The following is a 23,448-nucleotide window of genomic DNA, read 5'->3' on the forward strand; positions in this document are numbered from 1 at the left end:
CCAGCATCTAATCAGACCATATCTGTAATCCTTTACATATCTGCCTGAGACATAACGGGATGCTAAATTTTGCAGCAATCGGATATTTCTATTTTTTTAGCACACATACATTTTTAGCGTTTGATACAGCCTGGAGCGATCCGACCAAAGAAGTAGAACATTGGTGTAAAAAACTTGTATAACGTAAGCAATTTCTTGAACCAGATCAATCAGCGTGACTTTTAGAATAGCTGACAACCCTTCCATAACAGGACCAGCCATTTCCATGTAATAGTCACACAGCTTGCTTATCTCCGCGACTCCACTGCAATGTTTTGTAGACCGGCGAGGCATCAATGTACCATTGAGTAATCAGAACCAATGATTATAGAGAGTCTTATAATGACACCCTCAAAGTCTGTCCATTGTGATAAGCCATACTGACGACATTGCGGTTTCTCAATGATACCATTTATATTGAAGTGACTGGAAGCTATAGTTAAAAAGTTTCCTCGGATGACAGAAGAACTTTGCTGTAGCCTCAGCATTGGACATAATGAAGGAACCAATACGGGTAATTGACGATGGACCGCACATACGTGACTTATGTGTTATTTTATAGACAAGGCTTTGTCTACCGGTTTGGTGTTTGTTCCGATTTAGCTTTGGAAGACAAAGAAAACATGAGATACAAAACATTCTCCTGATTATGATGACAGAGTAATGTCTGGTTCTCACTGAGCAGATGGTGATTGTGTGTCCAAAGCTCTACTTACAATGAGGAACATATTTCTTTGAATTGTGCTTGTCTGGTTGATGGGCTGAGCTGGAATGTACAGCTTTAGATTCTAGTTAACCCTCTGACATCTACTACATTTCCTCCAATTGTTCTGAGATGCTGAAGTGCTCCAACGTTAACATTCTGGCTTGATGGGAAATTTGATGAGCAGCTGTGTCTTATTTCATGATGAGACTGTGGCAGGAAGTTGACTCCTGATATAAGTGAAGATTTATCGAACTGTGAGAAAACTCCAGAAGTTGGATATAAACTTAGAAATCTCTATTATTCCAACTTTCTCTTTCTAATGTGCTAACCATAGCTGGAGGCTTCTGGAGAATGTAGACATGTCATCCTCTATCATGAGACAACCCCTTTAATGAAGGTTATACATCAGTTCCCGATCATACAATGGCTATCCCAGATAGGGCCCAGATAAACGTTGATGAATGTTTTATTTGAATTGGTAGAGATTTCCTACAAACCCAATCCAAGCCAAAGATTGTGGAACAGAGATGTGGGCAAAAAGTCCTCCTCTCCCTGGTGGTTAGGGGTGTCATTGTGTTAAAGGGGTATTCCCACGTCACATACTCACCAGTCTTCAGTGCTGTAAAATCTTCTTTCTTCCTGTTTCTTGCGTCATTTGGTGGGCGGGGTTTCATATGCAACCTGCCATTTAGCCCCACCCCCAAATTACTGTGAGCTCCGCCCACTGCATAGCGTGATCCTATGGGGCGGCTGAAGGGCCTGTGATGTCATCAAAGGTCCTCAAACAACACTATATGCACAATATTGGACTATGAAGTACAGGCAGGAGCAACTCCATTCTGTGTTACATACAGAGACTGCCTGTCTCTGCCATAATGAACACAATTGAATTAGCTATCCTGATAACTGGGAGAACAGAAGACGAGTTCAGAAATGAAAGCAGCTCCTCTCCCCGATCTGAGAGCAGGAAGCTAGGTCACGTGGTGCAGACACAGGAATAGCTAGATACACAGGCTCGCTCCCTGCACTTAGCCCCTCCTCCCTCCCCCCTAGGAGCAGCAGATACATCACTTGGCTTTTGAGCAGATAAGTCAAGGGCTGTGTCAACAATGAATTGAATAAAGTAAGACAGTGGACAAACAAAGCAGTTTTGCTGAAGCAGTGTATTTAGGAAAAGTCTTACATCCACATTAACAAGCAGTATAGATAGGATCCTTGTGATGGGACAACCCCTTTAACCAATAGCAGAAGGAACTTGCATTTAAACATTGCTATAGGACTTTTTTAGGGCTCTATTCAAGTGACCATGATCTATAGGGCACCCATATTCACAGTCAATGGAGAGATCTGTAAAAATGGGCAAAAATACAACATGTCATATTTTTTGCCGACCCATTAAATGGACCATCAAAAAACTGGTCACTGAAATTAATTGGTTAGGGGTGTGGTTGTGTTAATCAGCACTTAAAGGGGTTCTGATTTTAATTTTCACTTCTTTAAGACAATTCAGATGAACATCATGCAAAAATGAAGTGAAAAACGCAAATTCTTCATGGCCTTTATGGAGCACTTGTTTTACATAGATTTGAGTCAATTGAGCAAAAAAAGCAAAAATGGGACATGTTCTCTTTTTTAATAGCCTGATAAAACAGAGACCATCAAAAATAAGTATGGTCATGTGACTAATCCCATTGTAATCTATTGGTTTAAATGCAAGCGTCTATCAAGTTCATGTGAACAGAGCCTTAGTCTCTGTATAACACCGATCTTAACCATATCATGGATATAAACTCACTCATTACATGGTTTTATCAGTCATGGAAGCCTTGATGCCAACTGAGCCTTAGTAAGTATGTGATCCCATAATGCAACACAATATACCGCATATCACTGATGGTAAAATTGCAGTCTACAGCTGAAGGCAAAATTGTAATCTACTGGCAAACCTAGAGGACCCACACACTTGGATAAATACAGTCCAGAAAATTAAGACCATATATTGCCCACACTACTTAGACTGAATGTTGGACTGGAGACTGCGATTCCTTACATTATATTGATTTATGAGGCTAGGAGGCCCTGTATAGGGATGTAGAGCCACAGAAATGCAGGGACTCCTAACATTATAGATCATTGTAATGCAAGCAGCCATGGTCTCCATACCATATGTAGCCTGGGAGATGTGGGCATTATATAGATTTTCTGGACCGTGTTTGCCCATATGTATTGGGCCTACAGAAGAAACTGATAGGCTTTATTTTCAGGCCAAGCAAAAAGTAGAGATGAGGACAAATATCATGATAATACATGGAGGACACATCTTTGGGCAGCAAGAATCTGCAATAACTTTGATTGCTATCATATTATGGATACACTGCGTCATGCAAAACTTTGTAGCAGGGACTTTATATATGCCTGGAAAGTAGGACCAACTTCATATAAACTCTATTTGCCACAATATGAGTTAAGAAGTAAAAGATCCGCGCTTGCCCTCAGGATAGTTGAATAATCGCCTTTATTTAAAAATCACAAACAGGGATCTTCATCACTACGCGTTACGGGACACCCTGGTCCCTTTTTCAAGTGCAAAAATAGATCATTGTGATTTTTAAATAAAGGCGATTATTCAACTATCCTGAGGGTAAGCGCAGATCTTTTACTTCTTAACTCATATTGTAGCAAATAGAGTTTATATGAAGTTGGTCCTACTTTTCTGGTCTGTTACGTTTCTATACGGCTGGATCTGCTGCTGAGATTACCCTGTGTTATTTTTCTAGCTATATTTGGGCTGTGACATATCACAGCTGAATAAGGTGATTATCCCTACACTTGTTATTAGAATCTTCTGTTACCAAGTGATAATGCACTAGGTGTAGCGCGGTGCTTTCTCTTTTTATATATGCCTGTCCTTGCTTGTCTAGAATTATTTAACATGGGAAGAATATGCAAATCTGACTTCCATTATGTAATTTGGATGTCAGTGCCTCAAGTATGCATACCAATAGAGGGCGCAAGTCTATCTTCCATGATGTAATTAGGAAGACAGAGTCTCAGTCAAACAAACCTATAGAGGGCGCTCCCTTTAACATCATGCTGACCTTCTCAGAGGCCTTTGTTTGCAATGATGTTGGGATTATACCAGATACAGTCTTCTCAGCCAAGGACAGCTGTTTCGATGTATTTGCATCTCATCAGCTTGGCGCAGAGAGGACTGACCTGGAAGAAGTGAGAGGCACCCTCTATTGGTGTGCATACTTGAGGCACTGACATCCTAATTACATCATGGAAGTCAGATTTGCATATTCTTCCCATGTTCCTTTGCACAGTGGAGCGCTCATGGCTTAATAAGACTCCACACACCTTAATGGTGGTTCTCTCCTTTTGGAGTGATGATATCTCCTCAACCCTAGAATTATTTAAGGCAGAGATAGCTTGGCCAATACAATTCTAGCAAGAATATTTATGTGTAAAAGACATATTTCCGAGAAACCAAATCCATACAATCCATCTACTACATGAACACGCCATTATAACCACGTGAAACATTTTGCCTTGGGACTGGTCTAAAGATTCACATTTGTGGCCATTTATTTGACGGATATCTTACCGTTGTCTTCTTCACTGGAAGTTTTGACAACCCCGACATCTTCTTGGACCTGTTTTTGGATGTCATGGGAAGCCAAGACACCTTTATTAGACAATCTGGGATTTATGTCGTCCAGTGATAGTGACAAAATATACAGACATAATGATCAATGCATGTTAAGGTCACCATTTGTGACTGGTGACAATCTCATTTTACAGAGTTTTAATGCTTATCTTGGAAGGTTCATGCTTCACTCGTCAGTGTAATTGAATCTTGTGCTTTTGAAAGATGAGACATTGACTGGAACTGACAACACTCGTCTGTTTCCTTGTCGGAATTATTAGTTTTAATCATTTTTTCTCTCCACCTTTGCTTGATGTAACATTGTTATAAAACATTTGTTTTAATTATAGGACTTTTTGCTTCAGCCTATTTACTATCCTGTTGATCAAATGTGCAATTTTCTTCCATCTCGATGACATGGAAAAATTAAACACTAAACTGAGATTAGTGATGTGAGAAGAATTAACCACCAAAACGTAAAGCGCTGTCATTGGAGATAATGAATTTAACTTCTGTCCCTCTTAGAAGTTTACATCCGACGTAAAGCGTTCTGCATACTGAGATTTGGGGTATATTTTTCCATTTACAATGGATTCTACATGGATATCATAGTGCTGAGGACTGGGCAAAATTCTACAGTTAGAAGGTTTTATTCTTTTTACTTGTGGTCATGAAATTTTAGTGATTATTTTTCTGCTTTTATCTTTGTACGGTATTTCTGTTATGGTCTCACACAAGGAAGGTCAGTACATTGTACATTTTTGGGCACTTCTCTACATGTACTGGAAATATACCAAATCTCCAGGTCAGGTTGTGCTTTGTTAAATGGCCCCAACCAGTAGCAGAATGAATGGACTGCAACAATGTTGCAAGAACATTTGCAACCAGCCCTTCATTTAGTCTGAGCCTCAAGACCCTTGATGGAAAGGGGTTTAGGCTTCCATTAGGGAGACAGTCCCCTACTTATCAGACCTTTATGGTATATCCAGTAGGCATGCATTAAATATCTGAAGCCGGAATATCCCTATAATGAATGATACTAGAGAGAAAAGAATGTTTTTATTATTATTATTATTATTATTATTAGAGATGAGCGAACACTAAAATGTTCGAGGTTCGAAATCCGATTCGAACAGCTGCACACTGTTCAACTGTTCGAACGGGTTTCGAACCTCATTATAGTCTATGGGGGGAAATGCTCGTTTCAGGGGTACGCAACATTCGATCAAATTCTACTTACCAAGTCCATGAGTGAGGGTCCGGCTGGATTCTTCTCCCTGCGCAGTTGGCTCTGCCCAGGCCCGATGCCTAAGCAGAGTGAATTCAGAGCCGGAAGAGGACGCGGGGATGTTGCGCAGGGAGAAGACTTCTAAAAGTAAGAGAAGAACCAGCGTTGATTGGCAATGTATAGCATTCTGCCAATCAACGCTGGTTCTGCATCGAATCTTAATTTCGAACAGCTAGTAGTACTCGATCGAGTATGAATATTTCGAATACCGTAGTATTCGATTGAATACCTACTCAATCGAGTACTACTCGCTCATCTCTAATTATTATTATTATTTTGGCTAGATTGACATCTGCTATGGTCTTACTGTTTTTCTGTTCCATAAAAAATTGATCTCTAATACGTTGGATACCAATGGAGCCTAACAGGTCCGATTAAGGAGGGGTTTCTAGTGTTTTCTTTGATGGTCTATCATAAGGATAGTGTACAGAGCCGGAAACAGATGGCTCAGTCACTTGTATCATGTCCAAGCTAACTTTCACTTCAATGGGAGGAGAGCTGCTGCAGTAACACTGCATGGCCACTATACAGTGTAAAGAGCTATCTGCTATTGACCTCATGTACTGTATAAAACCAGGCCAGGCAGCAGCTGATTGGTGTGAGGTCAGGTGTTACTCCCTCCACCAAATATTGATGGTCCATAAAAAAAAAAAATATGGAAATCCCCTTTAACTATATTGGGGTTTGTTGGGTCTCCATTAAGCAGAAATTACAGCAATTTTTCTACCAGGATTTTGACAAGCCTGCAGCAGTGTCTTCCAATATAATTTCTGACACAAATGTGAACACACGCTAATATGATAAAGTATAATATCAGTATGATTAACTTTCATTATTCTTTATTACAATTTATGTTTTTTTTCTTACAGTAAACTTACAGACTTAAACCCACCAGAAGTAGAAGTAGAAAAAGCCTATCTCCAGTATGCAGGATGGGGCCCTAAGGGTCAGCAACTGGTAAGTCAAATTTTTTTTATATCGTGCATCATTTTCAGATGACATTTTGAATGAAGGTGCAAAAAAAGTTGAACAATATTGTAGTTTGGTTTATATTCTGCAGTTTAGCAGTTTTGCATGTTGTATGTTGACCATGCAGGACATATATAGAGAAGTACTGAAAATTATGATGTGAATAAAGTACTTTTGGTTGTTATAGAACGCTCCAGTATCAGCCTAAGTCCGTCTTTCTTCTGTTATCTTACTCCAACCTACCCATACGTTGATATTTGTGTGTATGAGATCCTTTAGGGATGTATGATGACAGCCTGCAGACCTATAAACTGGTATGAGTGCCATATTATGCCTTGTAGGTTCTAATACTGAACCTGACATCAAAAACTAATAGGGAGATTTGGCATAATATGTATAAGTAACCAGTGCTGCAGTGAGGCTGGACACGATAGTGATACCTGCTTAACCAGGATTTATTATTTGCCCTTGGTATAATATTAATATCTGTCCATTAGAATATGTAAACTGTTTGCTGTAAACATAAAGGCAGTTTCAGGGATACCTTGGGGCTGTGAATGATTAAATATACCCCCTGTTCTGTAACATATGCTCACAATTTTATGCAAACATAATGAAAAATAAATGAATTCAGTACTTGTTGTGTGATGCACAGCATTTCCATTGTGGTAATATCTATACCGATAGACCAGATCTGCCGCATACTGAATTACAGGATGCAATTAGTTTCCAATTCAATAATCACATCAGGATGATAGAGAGAAGTACACACTGTATACGCCATCCAACAGTCCATGTAGTAAAAGTCATCCATATTTCATCCAGAATATTGACTCTTTAAGTCTGGGTTATACCCTGAAGGCTGCCCGATAGGACTTGAAAAATGCCCAGGATGGACCAAAACCATTGTCAGTCTGGATGCCATGTGCACTAATGTTACTATATGAACTGGTGAATTTGGTACTGTGCACATTATTATTTCTATTGTCAATGGTTTGACAATTAATAATAATTAACAAATTAAAGGGGTTTTAAAGAAGCGACTGTACCATGTGACCAATGAACACTTTATCGGCAGAAGGGAGAGGCTGTTGTGTTCGTATTCCAGGTGTTGTACCACCACCAATATCATATTTCCCTGGATCAACACTGTAGGGATTGTAGGGATATAGGTTGGACTTGATGGACTGATGTCTTTTTCCAACCTCATCAGCTATGTAACTATATTAACCAATCCTAAAGGTAGGGCATAAATGTGTAAGACCTTAAAAACCCATTGTACCATGTACCAGTGTACCATGTGTACCAGTGTACCATGGATCTTTGCTACTTGTGTATGGATTAAACAATCCTTCCGTAAGCATGTTGTCATATTTGTTAAAGGAGTCGTCAAGATTCAGGAAACACATTTCTTACAAAGATATTTCTTTGAACAATGAAAAGTTCTACATTTTTGTATCAGTTTATTGCAGTTTTCAGGATCTCTGCTTGCTGTCATTCATTGTTTACTGCTAGTGGATAAAAATCTGTCCATGGTCATGTGATATACAGTCCCTGGTCATGTGATATACAGTCCATGGTCATGTGACAGACACACAGGTGCACAACTCTTTACAAGACAGACTCAGTTTACTGTACTGTGATATCAACAAACTATGTACCTCTGTGTACATCACATGACCATGGAATGTATATCACATGACCATGGACTCTTTATCACATGACCATGGACTGTATATCACATGACCATGGACTCTTTATCACATGACATGGAAAGAACAAAAGAATAACAGTAAGCAGAGATCTAGAAATTGGAATTGAGACAGAAAGTAAAATAGTAAATTGTGTAATTTTTCATTATACAAATAACATTTATTTGTTGAAACTGGACAACCCCTTTAAGAATGATTTAGTATCTTCGTAGAGTGAGCTGCATACATATACAGTCTTTGACTTATTTCCATGTTTTTTGATAATTTCCTGCTGCTTCTTGCGTATCTGCTCAAACGATGTTGGATATCCAATGGTGGCATGTACTGACAGCATTCCTGTGGTTCTTATTGAGTTTTCACTCAGCCTTGATGTATTCCTTCTCTACCCATCATGGTTCCCTCTCTCCCCTTTCCTCCTACTGTGTCTCTGAGATATAGAATTCTTTCTTAGCAGGCTCAGGCTCATAGCAAAGGAAATCTGTTGTAGAGAATTCCCTCGTGATCCAGTATTGTACCTGTTCTACTATAGTGGAGAGGACAGATTGGAAGAAGGGGCAATGAAGACTTCAGTTCCATTACTGTTCCATAATATTTGTCTGGTAACCATGCGTTGTCTGCTCTAACAATGTTCCATCGGAACGGAGAATACTAGAGCAGCTTAAGCATCTCCTACATGTAGAGAGATTAGAAACAAAAAATATCTAACAATTGTATAGATAATGAAGAAAGTTTGCACTGAATTAACGAGTTTGGAGATCAAACAACTTATTTATCGGTAGATCAGCATACCCGTCCATTGCTGTATGTCTGTGCATAGTCTATTGGATTAATAAAGACATAAAAAATGGAATTTCCAAGATAAATTGTGCTATAGTCCTCTCCACCAAAAAGTAGACCTGAGTTCCTGCAAATCCTCCCATGGTCCTGGCTTCCTCCAGCAGAAGACAACCCTATCTGACATTGTTTGGGTCCTATCACTTGCTGCTATAGACACTTCCTATGGATTAATTCCTAAATATCTATTCCAAAATCTATGAAGAAAATATTAAACCTACAGCTAAAGCTTTACAGAATGAAAATATTTTATTTTTTATATTTTACGTAAACTTCTGACTTTTTTTGCTGCATAAGGCAGTTTCTTTAGGTTGCTTCATTACCCTCACTTCTCTCTGAATATTGCCAATAGACAGATAGTGACAATCTTGAAAAACAAAGTTTGACATCAACATGAAATATGCACACGTTATGAAAGTGCTGATATAGCTGAGCTCACGGTCTGATCATTCTGTCCAGATCATTGGGACTCTTGAGGGACATATGACTACTCTAAAAGCCTCATAGATGGAAATGTCACCGTCTTTCTAAGGGTCATTAAGAAGGAAAACAAAAATGCTATTCTGGCAGAGTAAAAGTCATACTCTAATAAAAAGTAACACACTAATATAGGCTTCATAAAATGTCCGGCCCTGTGGACTCATCTTAGAGACTGTGGAACCTTGGAGGCATAGGAGGCAGAAGTTGTGCTGAGGTCACGTATTCACCTCTTTTGGTGATTCTTCAACTTTCACATACAGCATCTACCTATAAGTATCTGGACACCTGTGGTAGAATAGAAAAACAATATTTCTTCATATTCAGTAGTTGGTAGACCCCAGCAGACACTTCCTTACGGATGGTATTGAGCGACACAATACTCCTGGATGTCTGGTGACACTCCTGGTGTATGTGAGCCATCGGTCGGGTGCGGTTTCTCTGGCCAGCACTCGTTGGTTTCTATTTCCCAGTTTCGAGGGTCTGCCGACTTGGGCCACATTCTGACAATCACCATTCACCTTCCACATTGTAATCGCATAGGCCACTGTGGGTAATTCAGTTCGCTTGCTATGTCCCTTAAGGATCGACCATTCCTGTGGTCCCCACAATTACCCCTTTCTCGAAATCGGACAACTCTGCACTTTGGGGCACCTTGGATGCTACTAATGCCAATGCTGCTTCCTATTTAACCCCTTAAGGACGCAGGGTACTTTGGGCCTTAAGGCTCAGACCCTGTTTTTCAAATACGACATCTTTTACTTTATGTGAGGATAGCTTCATAATGCATTTACCTATCCAGGTGATTCCAAGATTGTTTTTTCGTGACACATTGTAGTTTATGTTGGTGGTAAATTTTGGTCATTATACTTTGCGTTTGTTTGTTAAAAAACGGACAATGTACTGAAAATTTAATAAAATTATCAATTTTGAAAGTTTCTGTTATTCTCGTGAAAACACAGACAGTCATAACACACAAAATTCTTCCTAATTAACATTTCCCATATGTCTACTTTATATTGGCATTGTTTCTTCAATGTCTTTTTACTTTTCTAGGAAGTTAGAAGGCTTGTAACTTTAGTAGCAAATTGTCAGATTTTCAAGAAAATTTCAAGATTTTGTATTCTAGGGACCTATTTAGTTGTGAAGTGACTTTGAGGGGCCTATATAATAGAAAAGACCCATAAATGACCCCATTTTTGAAACGGTAGTCTTCAAACTATTCAAAATTGTATATAGGAACTCTATTAACCCTTTAGGTGTTCCACAGGAATTAATTCAAAATGAAGGTGAAATTTCCAAATGTCACTTTTTTATGCACATTTTCCATTTCAAACCACATTTTTCTGTAACGATGAAGGGGTTAACAGCAAAACATACCATAATATTTATTTCTGTGATTCTGCTGTTTGTAGAAATATCCCATATGTGGCCCTTCTGTGCAACGTTACTCAATACGTGTCCTCAGAAATCAAAGAGCACCTTTAGGGATTTCGGGCAGCAATTTCATTAGGATGGTTTATAGATACCATGTTGCATTTACAGAGCCCTAGAAGTACCACAATAGTAGGAAACCTCCAAAAGTGACCCCATTTTGGAAACTGCACCCCTCAAAGAATTTATCAGGGGGTGTAGTGAGTATTAGTATCCCAGACGTGAATGCACAGTGGATGGTGAAGAGGTAATATGTAAGCGGTGCAGAGGACATTGGGAACACCAAATTCCCTATTATGTCCCAGTAGCTCCTATGATTGGGGGGGGTCACTTTGGGGGTCTCTTCTATTGTTTTTTCTCTTGTAAGCTGCAAAACTGGTCTGTACCCTGATATACGCTCGCACCGCTTATATATTCCCCTCCTGACACATTTGGCGATTTTGGGGTTTTTTTGTCTTCACATTATTCAAGCTATATTTTTTTTATTTTGTGTTGATGTGGCCATATGAGTGCTTTTATTTTTCTGGGATATGATGCATTTTGTAATGATACCATTTTTGGGTGCCTATAGCTTATTGGCTATTTTTTATTAACTCTTTTTTTGCTGGATAAAAAGAAATCAATCAATTCTGGCATTGCATTTTACTTTTTAAATGTTTTTCCACATGGTGTACAGCATAAGTATCATGTGAACTTTATTCTGCGGGTCGGTACGGTTATGGCGATACCTCATTTATAGGTTTTTTTTATGCATTAGTAATTTTGCCGAACAAAAACCCATTTGGGGACATAAATCAATGTTTTTTGCATCGCCATCTTCTGAGATGCGTAACATTTTTATTTTTCGATTGACAGAGTTGGTTGAGAGCTTATTTTTTGCGAGACAACCTGTGCTTTTCATTGGTACTATTTTGGTGTACATACGACTTTTTGATCACTTTTTATAGCATATTTTTTAAGGTGAGATGGCAAAAAAACATTATTTCCGGCGTTTTTTTTCCGTTTTTTTCCCCGACATTTACCATATAGGTGAAATAATGTTTTAGTTTTATGGTACAGGTTGTTACGGACGCGGCGATACCAAATATGCATTGTTTTTATTATTTTTTAGGTGTTTTTTTTTTAATAACTCATTTGCTATAGAAAAAGGGAATTTTGGGGCTTTATTAATTACTTTATTTATTTCACACACTTTATTTATTTATTTTTTACACTTTTTTCACATTTTTTTATTTCTCCTATTAGTGTACTTGAACCAGCAATACTCTGATTGCTGGTCCAGTACTATAGCCTGCAATACACGTGTATTGCAGGCTATATAGGAAGTGTGTCTCTGCAGATGCAGAGACACACTTCCGGGCAGGACGGCACGACAGCAAGGATCCAGCAGGTAAGCAGGGGTCCTAGCAGCCCGGGGTCACTAACCAGACCCCGGGCTACATAAAATTCATCAGGGCACCCTCCGATCTCGTTGCGGGGGGGTGCCAAGAGGGGGGTGATGTGACCGAAAACACTCCCGATGTCGCGGACATGCGTCCGCGGCATCCGGAGGGTTAATACCGCCGATCGGAGCGGAGCTCCGACCGGCAATTCACTGGGGCAGCTCGTCCAGGCCCTCGGCTGTGTAATGCAGCCGAGTGCCGGGTGTAATGGCGCCGGCACAGCTTCTGTGCCGGCGCCATTACTGGTCAGTAATAGTACTGACCTGAGCGCGAACGTGCTACTTGCCAGGACGTACTATTACTGACCAGAGCGTTAAGGGGTTAACGGCGGAACAACCGTAGATATCTTCATTTGCTTGGGGGTCCAAATTCTTATTGGTAGATAGTGTATTAATTCTGCCTAGAACAGGTTCATATGGAACCATGTTTCACAACTTCTTCACAACAGTAAACCACTTAATAGATCAAAAAAGAGCAGTAATGGGTGGGCACTCACCAAACATTCTCCAAAGGACGACAATCGTCTTCTCTTTTCTCTAAAACATATCCTTTTATTAGGTGCATAAGTAAAAGAAATCCAAAGGGAAGGAGTGATAGCACAATTGGCAAAAAAAGAGGCAACAGCCGTTTCGCGTTCACAGTCACGCTTCTTCAAGCCTAAGGTGCGACTAGAGGCTGTTATCTTTGCAAAAGGAGGATCTACTAAATATTAATGTCACTTTTCTGTTGAGGTGCCCATACTTTTGCACCGGTCAAATTTTGGTTTAATGCATATTGCACATTTTCTGTTAGTACAATAAACCTAATTTCAATCCTGAAATATTACTGTGTCCATCAGTTATTAGATATATCAAACTGAAATGGCTGTTGCAAATACCAAAATATTTAGAACTAAAAATGATTAAGATTAATAGGGGTGCCCAAACTTTTTCATAGGACTGTATATATATATATATATATATATATATATATATATATATATATATATATATATATATATTAGCTATAGTGGGTCAAACCTCTGGAGATCCATTTTTTTCTTGAGTTTGGACAAAGTAACCTTTTAGTTTTTTTCAGTCAAAACTAGTTTGAATAGAGATGGAGGTGAAATTATTATACATATGGCACATGGCCTCAGTGGTGATCTAAGGTGCATGACCTCACCCAGGACGCTGAGAGAGCACCAGGCGCCGCAAGGAGGCACAAATGAGGGGGAATATGTTATTTTTTTCGCCTTCCATGGGCCGCAACCTACTATACTCTGGGGTCTGAAAACTCAGGATGAATCCGGTTCTTTTCGAAGAATCAGGATGAATGTGTGATACAAAAACTTGCTTCATCATCAGCTTTAACTTCAAAGTACAGCCATCACATTTGCCGCAGTCAAGTTCCTCCATATAAGTCTTTAGATGATTTGGTGTTCCTTGGGATGAAAAGTTTAAGAACCAGTGAACTAGGCCATCACTAGACTAACTTAATTTAAAGTGGGTATCCAGGCAATTTTTTTATTTTAAGATGTGGAAAAAAAAATAACACTCATTTGTCCCAGGTGCTTCGGTGTCCTCCCAGGGCGATCCGGTTATACTGCGCTGGCGTCTTCTCAAAGTGAAACTGCTCACTGGCTCTGACATCATGGATCCCTTCTGCTGAGGCTGCTGAACACTGCTGCCAATCAGCGATCTCAGGAGGAGACCCTTGATGTCACAGGTAGTGACATCACAAGCCATTTGCTGAGGCCGCTGATTGGCCTCAGTGTGTCCACGATTGGCCACGTGTGGCTGGAACTTCCACCCCACATCAACACTGGACTTAGAAGATCGTACCACGCTGGCAGGCATTGGAGCATTGGGGAAAGGTGAGTATGATTTTTCTTTCACCTCCCCAGCCTGTTTTAACAATAAATTCAATATCCATTTTTGTCTGGACAACCCCTTTAAGGTATTGCATGTTTTACCATATACGCAAGACAATAGAGGTAAACAATGCATTCATAAACCACTCGAGAAATGGCTGACCTTTCCAACAATTTTCAGGAACTGGATTATATGTTTTCTACCTGGAGGAGCGCAACGTAAAATATCATAAGTTTTCATTGCGAACTTACAACTGTATCGGAGGATAGGTTAGGGAAGGAACTGGTCATGTTGTTGGGGTCGGTGTAAGTGAAGGAGCTGGTCTTGATGCAGTGGTGGTGAGGAAAGACAAACCCCCCTCTGGCAAATCTGTGACCCTGCAGCACCCAAACAAGTATTTGGCGCTCTATCAAACCTCCATATGTATTTAACAAAGGATTATTTGCTTCATTGTGTATGAAATTGTATCATTCCCATTGAATGCCAAATCATGGAGGTAATAGCGGTGCGTGTAGTCTGATCCATATCTTACATAAGAATATTGTTTTTTAATTGCGTATCTCCAAATATAAATGAAATAATATACATGCACGGCACAATGAGCACGAGTACATGTCCATGTTTTTCTGTACCTTATTAAGCCAAGCTCTGTAATGGAAAGTTACATAATGAAAAATAATGGCAGTGTGACATTTAGTAGAGTCATATATATTATGTGCCACACCGGGGACTGCCGCTATTAATGGCGAATCATTACCAAGTGATTTGCCTGGCGATCAATATTATCTATTGATGGGTTAATTTATTGCAGAAGTTCATGGGCTTTGTTTCCAAGTAACCTTCTATATTTAAAATAAGACTCTAGAGGTAACTTTCCTATTAAAGATAACCAAATTATTCTGTAATTTTATCATTGCCTACAATGCTCTTCACAATTGTGCGGAAAAAAATAAGATTATACTTATCTATTCTATATGAATATCATGGTTGACTTTTGTGTCACTATCAGAAAGTTAATAGGAACTAGGGAACATTATATATAAGGAGTCATGGAACTGAATCGCTAAATAAGAAGTTTGTGTTCCTAATAAGGAATCTAGTGAGGAACCTCGAAGCTCAGACATGCTGTGATATGTAATATACAGAAATGATTGCATTTTATCCGAATACTTTACCTTATCCAATTCCTTCAAAAAGTAACTTTTTTAGTGTTTTGGGTATATCAGTGGGTTACACTCTCCAGGGATGGTTTCCTCACAAGGAAGAGCAAAGACAAAACCAGGATGTTATGGTCTTCAAGATCTCTCCCTATTGAGGAGCAATCCTTTATGGACTGATGATAATTAGAGATGAGCGAACAGTAAAATGTTCGATATTCGATATTCGTTTCGAGTAGCCCCTCAATATTCGACTACTCGAATCGAATATTGAATCCTATTATAGTCTATGGGGGGAAAATGCTCGTTTCAGGGGTAGGCAACATTCGATCAAATAGAACTTACCAAGTCCATGAGTGAGGGTCGGGCTGGATTCTCCGAGAAGTCTTCTCCGTGCAGCGTCCCTGCGGCGTCTTCTGGCTCTGAATTCACTCTGCCAGGCACCGGGCCTGGGCAGAGCCAACTGCGCATGTCCGCACTACAAGAAAATGGCCGATTACAGTCATTTTCTTGTAGCGTAGGCATGCGCAGTCGGCTCTGCCCAGGCCCGATGCCTGGCAGAGTGAATTCAGAGCCGGAAGACGCCGCGGGGAAGCTGTGCAGAGAAGACTTCTAAAGGTTGGAGAAGAACCAGTGTTGATTGGCCGACTTTATAGCATTCGGCCAATCAACGCTGGTTCTGCATCAAATTTTTCCATTCGAATAGCGATTAGTATTCGATCGAGTACGAGTATTTCGAATACCGTAGTGTTCGATCGAATACCTACTCGATCGAATACTACTCACTCATCTCTAATGATAATGCATTAGTTCTTAATGTTCTGGCTCCCTAGTAGGCATGAGCCTGTCAATTACAGACTATCTGAGGGTGTGAATATAGATTATTCCCACTACTTATGGCAGTAGGACTGACCACCCATCTAGGGTCTTCCAACGGCAGATGTCGGTGAAGAGGATTGTGTAGTTTCACCAATCTGAATCCTTTTGTTCTTGCCGAGATAAGCTGCTTCCAGTTGTCTCTGGCAATGACTTATGTCCCTTTCCCGATAGACAACACTTGTATGCTTGGTCAAGCTGAACATACATGTGTATGGTGCAGCGAGGTGTAATCCCTATCAGCCAAATGAAAGCATGGCCAACAGTTTATGACCAGATTACAGTTGATAAAAATGAACAACCTCAACCATAATGAAAGTTCATCGGGTGAACAACTAGTGATCATTTTAGTTAACCAATAACATATGGTTACCATCTGGAGAGAAGTCCATCGGGTTTGTAATTTTACTCTAATAGACGAACAACAGATCTTTGGCCCACCATCAATCTTCCCTTAAAAGAATGCCCCTAATACAGATCCAGAAAGATTTCTATCCTTCAGCAGGTGTCACTACACAGGTATGAATGACTGTAATGGCTAATATCAACTAAAATTTGATTTCGCATAATGATTAGAGATGAGCGAGTACTGTTCGGATCAGCCGATCCGAATAGCACGCTCGCATAGAAATGAATGGACATAGCCGGCACGCGGGGGGTTAAGCGGCCGGCCGCCGTCAAAGCGGAAGTACCAGGTGCATCCATTCATTTCTATGGAGCGTGCTGTTCGGATCGGCTGATCCGAACAGTACTCGCTCATCTCTAATAATGATCATACACCAGATGGTTATTAGTTCAATGACTGTCCAACCATCATCCTATTTCTGTCTAATATGTATGGCCACTTATAGTCCCTTTAGGCCACATAACCTCAACATTTTGTAGTTCTTGGTCCTGGTTTGAATATATATATATATTTTTTTTTAGATTTTTGACTCTAGTGCAAAAAATTTCACACTAGGGCACAATATATAGCACTGTCTCCTGCTGGGAAGCCACTTGAAGGAGACTAGAGAGCAAGGGGTAGAGGAGCACTGCTGTACACAGTGCAAAGCAGGAGCCATGATGTAGATCGTAGTTGTCTCCTACTGGATCCAAAACATTAGACAGATGCTAAAACTCTTCTATATGATTGTATTACCCTATTCAATACCAGATCCATCGCCTGGTTATTTCCATAGTTCTTATGTTCCTGAAGGGAAAACTGACATATTTCGAGTGATTAGAATCGCTGCGCTACGTGCACATGTCTGCAGCATAACTACAAATATATTACTCTGCCCTGCAAACCTGGTATTGCAGCACGCCAACCAAATTTTCTAAATGACCTTCCTTCCTCAGTTTCTCCGTATACTTACTTTGATGGAAACCCTCTAGCAATGCCAGACAGACACCTGTAGGTGAATACGACAGCATCAATCTCTTCCACCTAAATTGAGAAATGCATCTACATGACACATTGAGACCTATAAATAAAAAACCTGCAGCACTTAAAATAATCAATCCCTTTATGTGGTACATCTCGGGGCTATTGATCAAGGTAGAAAGAAGAACTGTTTGGAGAGAGCTTTTATGTAGATGTTAATGTCTTCCAAATGAATAACAATAAGGTGAGGGATAAACAAATAAAGGCCGAAGTTAATTATCCTGGTGATAAAAGTTTATTTTACTTTTTAACCTCAGGCATTAAGTGCAAGGTTAGTAAACCCCTGTGGAGAGAGGATTAATGCTCTACATTAAGGAGGAGTACTTCAATATAAAAGACATTTCATACAATATACACAAATTTGGCCAACATAAAATTAATCTTCGGGTAAGAGTTGTCTTTGCCATTTTCCACCTCCCCCAACCCTCCTTTATAATCTTACATACCTATTCCAAAGACCTCTTCAACAGTTCTTCCTGTCTCTTACTTTTGAGTCCTTACATCATCAGCACCTTCATGGCAGTGGCGTAACTAGGAATGGCAGGGCCCATGGCGAACTTTTGATATGCCCCCCCCCCCCCGATCGACACTGAAGACCTCAAATAACCCCCTCCTACGCATTCCTGCGTGTTCCATTATGCCCCATAGTGGCCCCTCCACACAGTATTATTCCCCATAGTGGCCCCTCCACACAGTATTATCCCCCATAGTGGCCCCTGCGCACAGTATTATGCCCCATAGTGGCCCCTCCACACAGTATTATCCCCCATAGTGGCCCCTGCGCACAGTATTATGCCCCATAGTGGCCCCACCACACAGTATTATCCCCCATAGTGGCTCCTGCACACAGTATTATCCCCCATAGTGGCCCCTGCACACAGTATTATGCTCCATAGTGGCCCCACCACACAGTATTATCCCCCATAGTGGCCCCTGCACGCAGTATTATGCTCCATAGTGGCCCCACCACACAGTATTATCCCCCATAGTGGCCCCTGCACACAGTATTATGCTCCATAGTGGCCCCACCACACAGTATTATCCCCCATAGTGGCCCCTGCACGCAGTATTATCCCCCATAGTGGCCCCTGCACGCAGTATTATCCCCCATAGTGGCCCCTCCACACAGTATTATCCCCCATAGTGGCCCCTGCGCACAGTATTATGCCCCATAGTGGCCCCTCCACACAGTATTATCCCCCATAGTGGCCCCTGCGCACAGTATTATGCCCCATAGTGGCCCCACCACACAGTATTATCCCCCATAGTGGCTCCTGCACACAGTATTATCCCCCATAGTGGCCCCTGCACACAGTATTATGCTCCATAGTGGCCCCACCACACAGTATTATCCCCCATAGTGGCCCCTGCACGCAGTATTATCCCCCATAGTGGCCCCTGCACGCAGTATTATCCCCCATAGTGGCCCCTGCACGCAGTATTATCCCCCATAGTGGCCCCTGCACACAGTATTATCCCCATAGTGGCCCCTGCATACAGTATTGTACCCCATAGTGGCCCCTGCACGCAGTATTATCCCCCATAGTGGCTCCTGCACACAGTATTATGTCCCACTGTGGACACCCATAACCAATTATTATATTCTGGGGTCTTTTCAGACCCCAGAGTATAATAATCGGAGACCCGGGGGGAGAAAAACATAAAAGAAAACTCTGTTACTTACCTATCTCCTGGCTCCTACGCTGTTAGCCTCTGAAGTAGTCCATCTTCAATGACGTCGGACGTCACATGACCCGGGACGCAGGCTGAGGTCATGAGATGTCAGACGACTAGGCCGAAGCCTGCCCGGATCGTGGAGAGATAAGTAACAGTGTTTTTTATGTTTCTTACCTCTCCCGGGCCACCGATCATTATACTCGGGAGTCCAAAAAGACCCCCGAGTATAATGATAGCAGCAGTAGCGGCAGTCACCGGGCCCCTAATGTCCCGGGCCCTGTGGCAGCTGCCTCTGCTGCTACGGCGGTAGTTACACCACTGCTTCATGGTATGGTCTTGTAATTCATGTACATATGTATAAAAAATCCAATTATTACTAGGTCTTTCCTCAATAGTTGATACCTTTTTTAATGGCTAATTAAATGATGACAGATTGCAAGCTTTCGAGGCTGCTTAGGCTTCTTCGTCAGGTCTTTCTTGACACACAGAAAATAAACAACACTTATGTAGCAGATGCAAATATTTCAGTTCGAAATAAGCCTTTCTCGAACACGTACATTAATAAGGATGTGCTCACCCAGAGTTTTTTAGAAGCAGAAAAAACCTAATGTACTAGAAACACATCAAAAAATGAATGTAGGTTGGATGAACATCGCATGATTTGCTTTGCAAATATTCGTCAGATTCACCCACCAGACAAAACTTGTTCATTCTGAAGCGATAGCGATTTCATTATAGCCTTCAGATCCCAGAGTCCAATAAGTCTAGGCCTGGGGGATACGCAGTAAAATAATAAACTCTGATACTCACAATCCCTCACCTCTCCTGGGCCCCCATTTTCTGATTTCCTGGTGACGTTCTATTTCACCAGAACTTCTCTCTCCCCTTTGTCCCCATCATACTCATCAATGCTCACGTCCTCTTCTTCTGCTGGGCATTGCTTCCTTCACATGGGAGCTGGCACCTGCGCAATAGAATGCCTACAGAAAAGAAGCAGCGTTCTATTGCGCATGCGTGGTAGGCTTGCTTCTACTCTTCTGCCAGTGCTCTATTGCGCAGGTGCCAAGTGCGGGCAGAAGAGGGGACAGCAGCATCAACGAAAGTCATCTCTAGGACGAGAAGACAGGTATGTATGATGGGGTGGGGAGAGGGTTGTGAGACTGAATTAATTAGCTAGGTAGGTAAGACTAGTAGTCCACGGGCTAGCTAGGGAAACAGGGGTGGTGGGGTGGGGTTTTGAGGGAAGAAGTAAAAGGAAGGATCTGAGTGAACTGCAATGCATTATAGACAGGAACATAGCACAATAACAAGATAAAATATAACTTTTATTAAGCATTGTTGCATTTTAATAATGCTTATTAAAAGTTATATTTTATCGTAAGTTATAGTGCTATTTTTCTATTAGTAGTTTTTGAGCACTTTTTTAACACTTCTTTTTCTTAGTGAAATGCATCATGGTAGTTGTAGGCTAAGACAGCGGGAAGCTCCCAATGTAAACAAATGCAGAAGATACCAATATCTCAAAGAGAAAGCCAGATATCAATCAAAACACTGCTAAAGCTATTTGGGTACACTTACTAATCCATTAATAGCACTGACAGACCTGTTTTAAAATTAATTTTTTCCCTGGAAAACCCCTTTAAGTGAGGAAGTTTGTTGGATGTGAAAACATAAAAATCCACGTTTACAAAAACCTCTGTGTGAACCAGTATAGGAAATACACATCCTGGACCAAAACGTGTCACTTGGACACGTCTTATCTGCACGCTGATATAATTATAAAGGTCTACGAAGTTTGCATCTACCAGTTGAATTTTTTTCTGTCCTTCTGGCTGCATTCCATGCAGATTCTAAATGTGTCAAGATCAGGATTAACTAAGGCGTCGTTCACATCTGCGTTGGTATTCCTTCCGGGGGAGTCTGCATGAGGACCCCCGTAGAATGGTATACCGAAGGCAACTACAAGCGGTGTGCCAGTGAAAGCACATGGACCCCATAGACTATAATGGGGTCCATGTGCTTGCCGCCAGATCTCCGCAGGGATCATGCAGACAGGAAAGTAGTTCACAATCTACTTTCCTGTCCGCAGGATTCATGCAGGCAGTGCGCGTCAAGCAGACTGACCCCATTGTAGTCTATGGGAGTCCATGTGCTTTTACTGCACAGCGCTTGCAATTGCATTTGGTATTCCATTTGGGGGGTCCCCATGCAGACTCCCACAGATGGAATACCAATGCAGATGTGAACCAAGCATAAAAGAGAGCAAGTCTAGCTGTCTGCATCAAGGAATCCAAATGGGTAGTAAGTAGGGTTGAGCGATCGTGATCGGAAAAGATCATATTCCGATTGACGATTGAGTAAATTTCATGATCGTGATCGGATTTCTGATCCCGATCTTTTTAGGTGGGATCGAGGTCGGAGGTTATTTCCCACAATGCTTGGCTACTGGCCAAGCACTGTGGGAAAAGCTAACAAAGTTAGCTAGCTAGCATCTCTAGTAGCTAACACCTACAAAGAGCACTGCCGCTCCCCGCTGTTCTCGCTCCACTTCTCGCCTCGCTGTCCCCACCTCCCAGGTTAGTGTTACAGACCTAGGAAGAAGGCGGGTCTTGTGGCTTCGGAGAGTGTGGGCGGGTACTGGGAAGGGAGACGTGAGTGATACACTCACCTCTCCCCACCCACGCTCTCCTAAGCCACAAGCCCCACCTTCTTCTTAGGGCTCTAGCACTAACCTGGAGGCGGGGGGCAGCGAGGCGAGAAGAGGTGAGAAGAGGAGCAAGAACAGCAAGAACGTGGAGCGGCAGCTATCTGTGCAGGTAAGTGGACACCAGGGGGGACTAAGTAGCCAGAGGATCACTTCACAGCGTGGAGTCTAAAAATTAAAGCGTTAAATTTTTGGACTCCATGCTGTGTAGTGAATAGGATTCGTTTTAAAATCCGATCTTCGATTATTTAAAAAATCCCATTGACTTGCATTAGGATCGGAATTGGGATCGGGTTCGAATGGAAAATGATCGGAAATCAGATTTTAAAAACGATCCTGAAATCTCAAGATTGGCTCAACCCTAGTAGTAAGACAGGATTTCTCGAAAGACAGACTTCTCGTTTGAGAAAGGGTTAACTTTTTCTTTCAGAGAGATTTATGACCACTTTAGCATAAAACACAATTTACACCTAGTGTTGTAGCAGACTCATAGAACAACCTGAAATAAAACTGATAAAATAATGACATTCGGGGACGTTTCTCCTATCAAATTCATGCAGGTCTTGTACCTAGAGAAAACGTCCCATAATACTGGAGGTAAGGAGCCATAAGGTTACAATAAATTCTTCTGTCCAAGGGCATTTTGTGCACAAAAAAGATTCTTTGCCTACTCACAGAGCATGATCATTATTACTGAACTGGCTGTATCAATAATATGTGTGACATACATATAATACAGCTGCGGGTATATCTTATACTAGGCAAAAAAACTTTGACTTCATGTACCGTATATTCAAATATTTATCCCAACAGGAACCTTAAATAAGGACATCTGATCAGGTCAAAGCCGTGTTTATGACTAATTGACCAATAATTCTGGGTAACTCTCGTTGTCCTAATTGATATGAGCTAAGGGCTAGCGACGAGGCATTGATACCAGCCGCAAAATGTTTGTATTAACTACTCTCTTAGCAGTGAAGAGAGTGAACTGATGCGTTTTATTAAAACAATGTGGGGTTAAATAGTAGCAGAGAAAGGAAGAGAGAGATAACAACAACATAAGTTTTCATATTCATTCCTGATTGGTATGATGCAACTCAATCAAACAGAAAAAGTTTGAGCAGTTCCATACAGTCCTATGAAAAAGTTTGGGCACCCCTATTAATCTTAATCATTTTTAGTTCTAAATATTTTGGTATTTGCAA

At 41.1% G+C, this 23,448-nt stretch overlaps 1 protein-coding gene across 4 annotated transcripts in view; it reads left to right on the plus strand.

Annotated features, from left to right (window-relative positions):
- Positions 1–23,448, plus strand: part of DPP6 (dipeptidyl peptidase like 6) — a 1,283,113-nt gene that overhangs the window by 1,154,904 nt on the left and 104,761 nt on the right. For all 4 annotated transcript variants that reach the window (XM_075271529.1, XM_075271531.1, XM_075271527.1 and 1 more), the window contains exon 7: positions 6,552–6,639. In XM_075271529.1, the coding sequence (XP_075127630.1) occupies positions 6,552–6,639 (88 nt within the window). The remainder of the gene's footprint in view (positions 1–6,551; positions 6,640–23,448) is intronic.

Source organism: Leptodactylus fuscus, chromosome 4 (genome assembly GCF_031893055.1).
Source record: "Leptodactylus fuscus isolate aLepFus1 chromosome 4, aLepFus1.hap2, whole genome shotgun sequence".
Classification (NCBI taxonomy): domain Eukaryota; kingdom Metazoa; phylum Chordata; class Amphibia; order Anura; family Leptodactylidae; genus Leptodactylus; species Leptodactylus fuscus.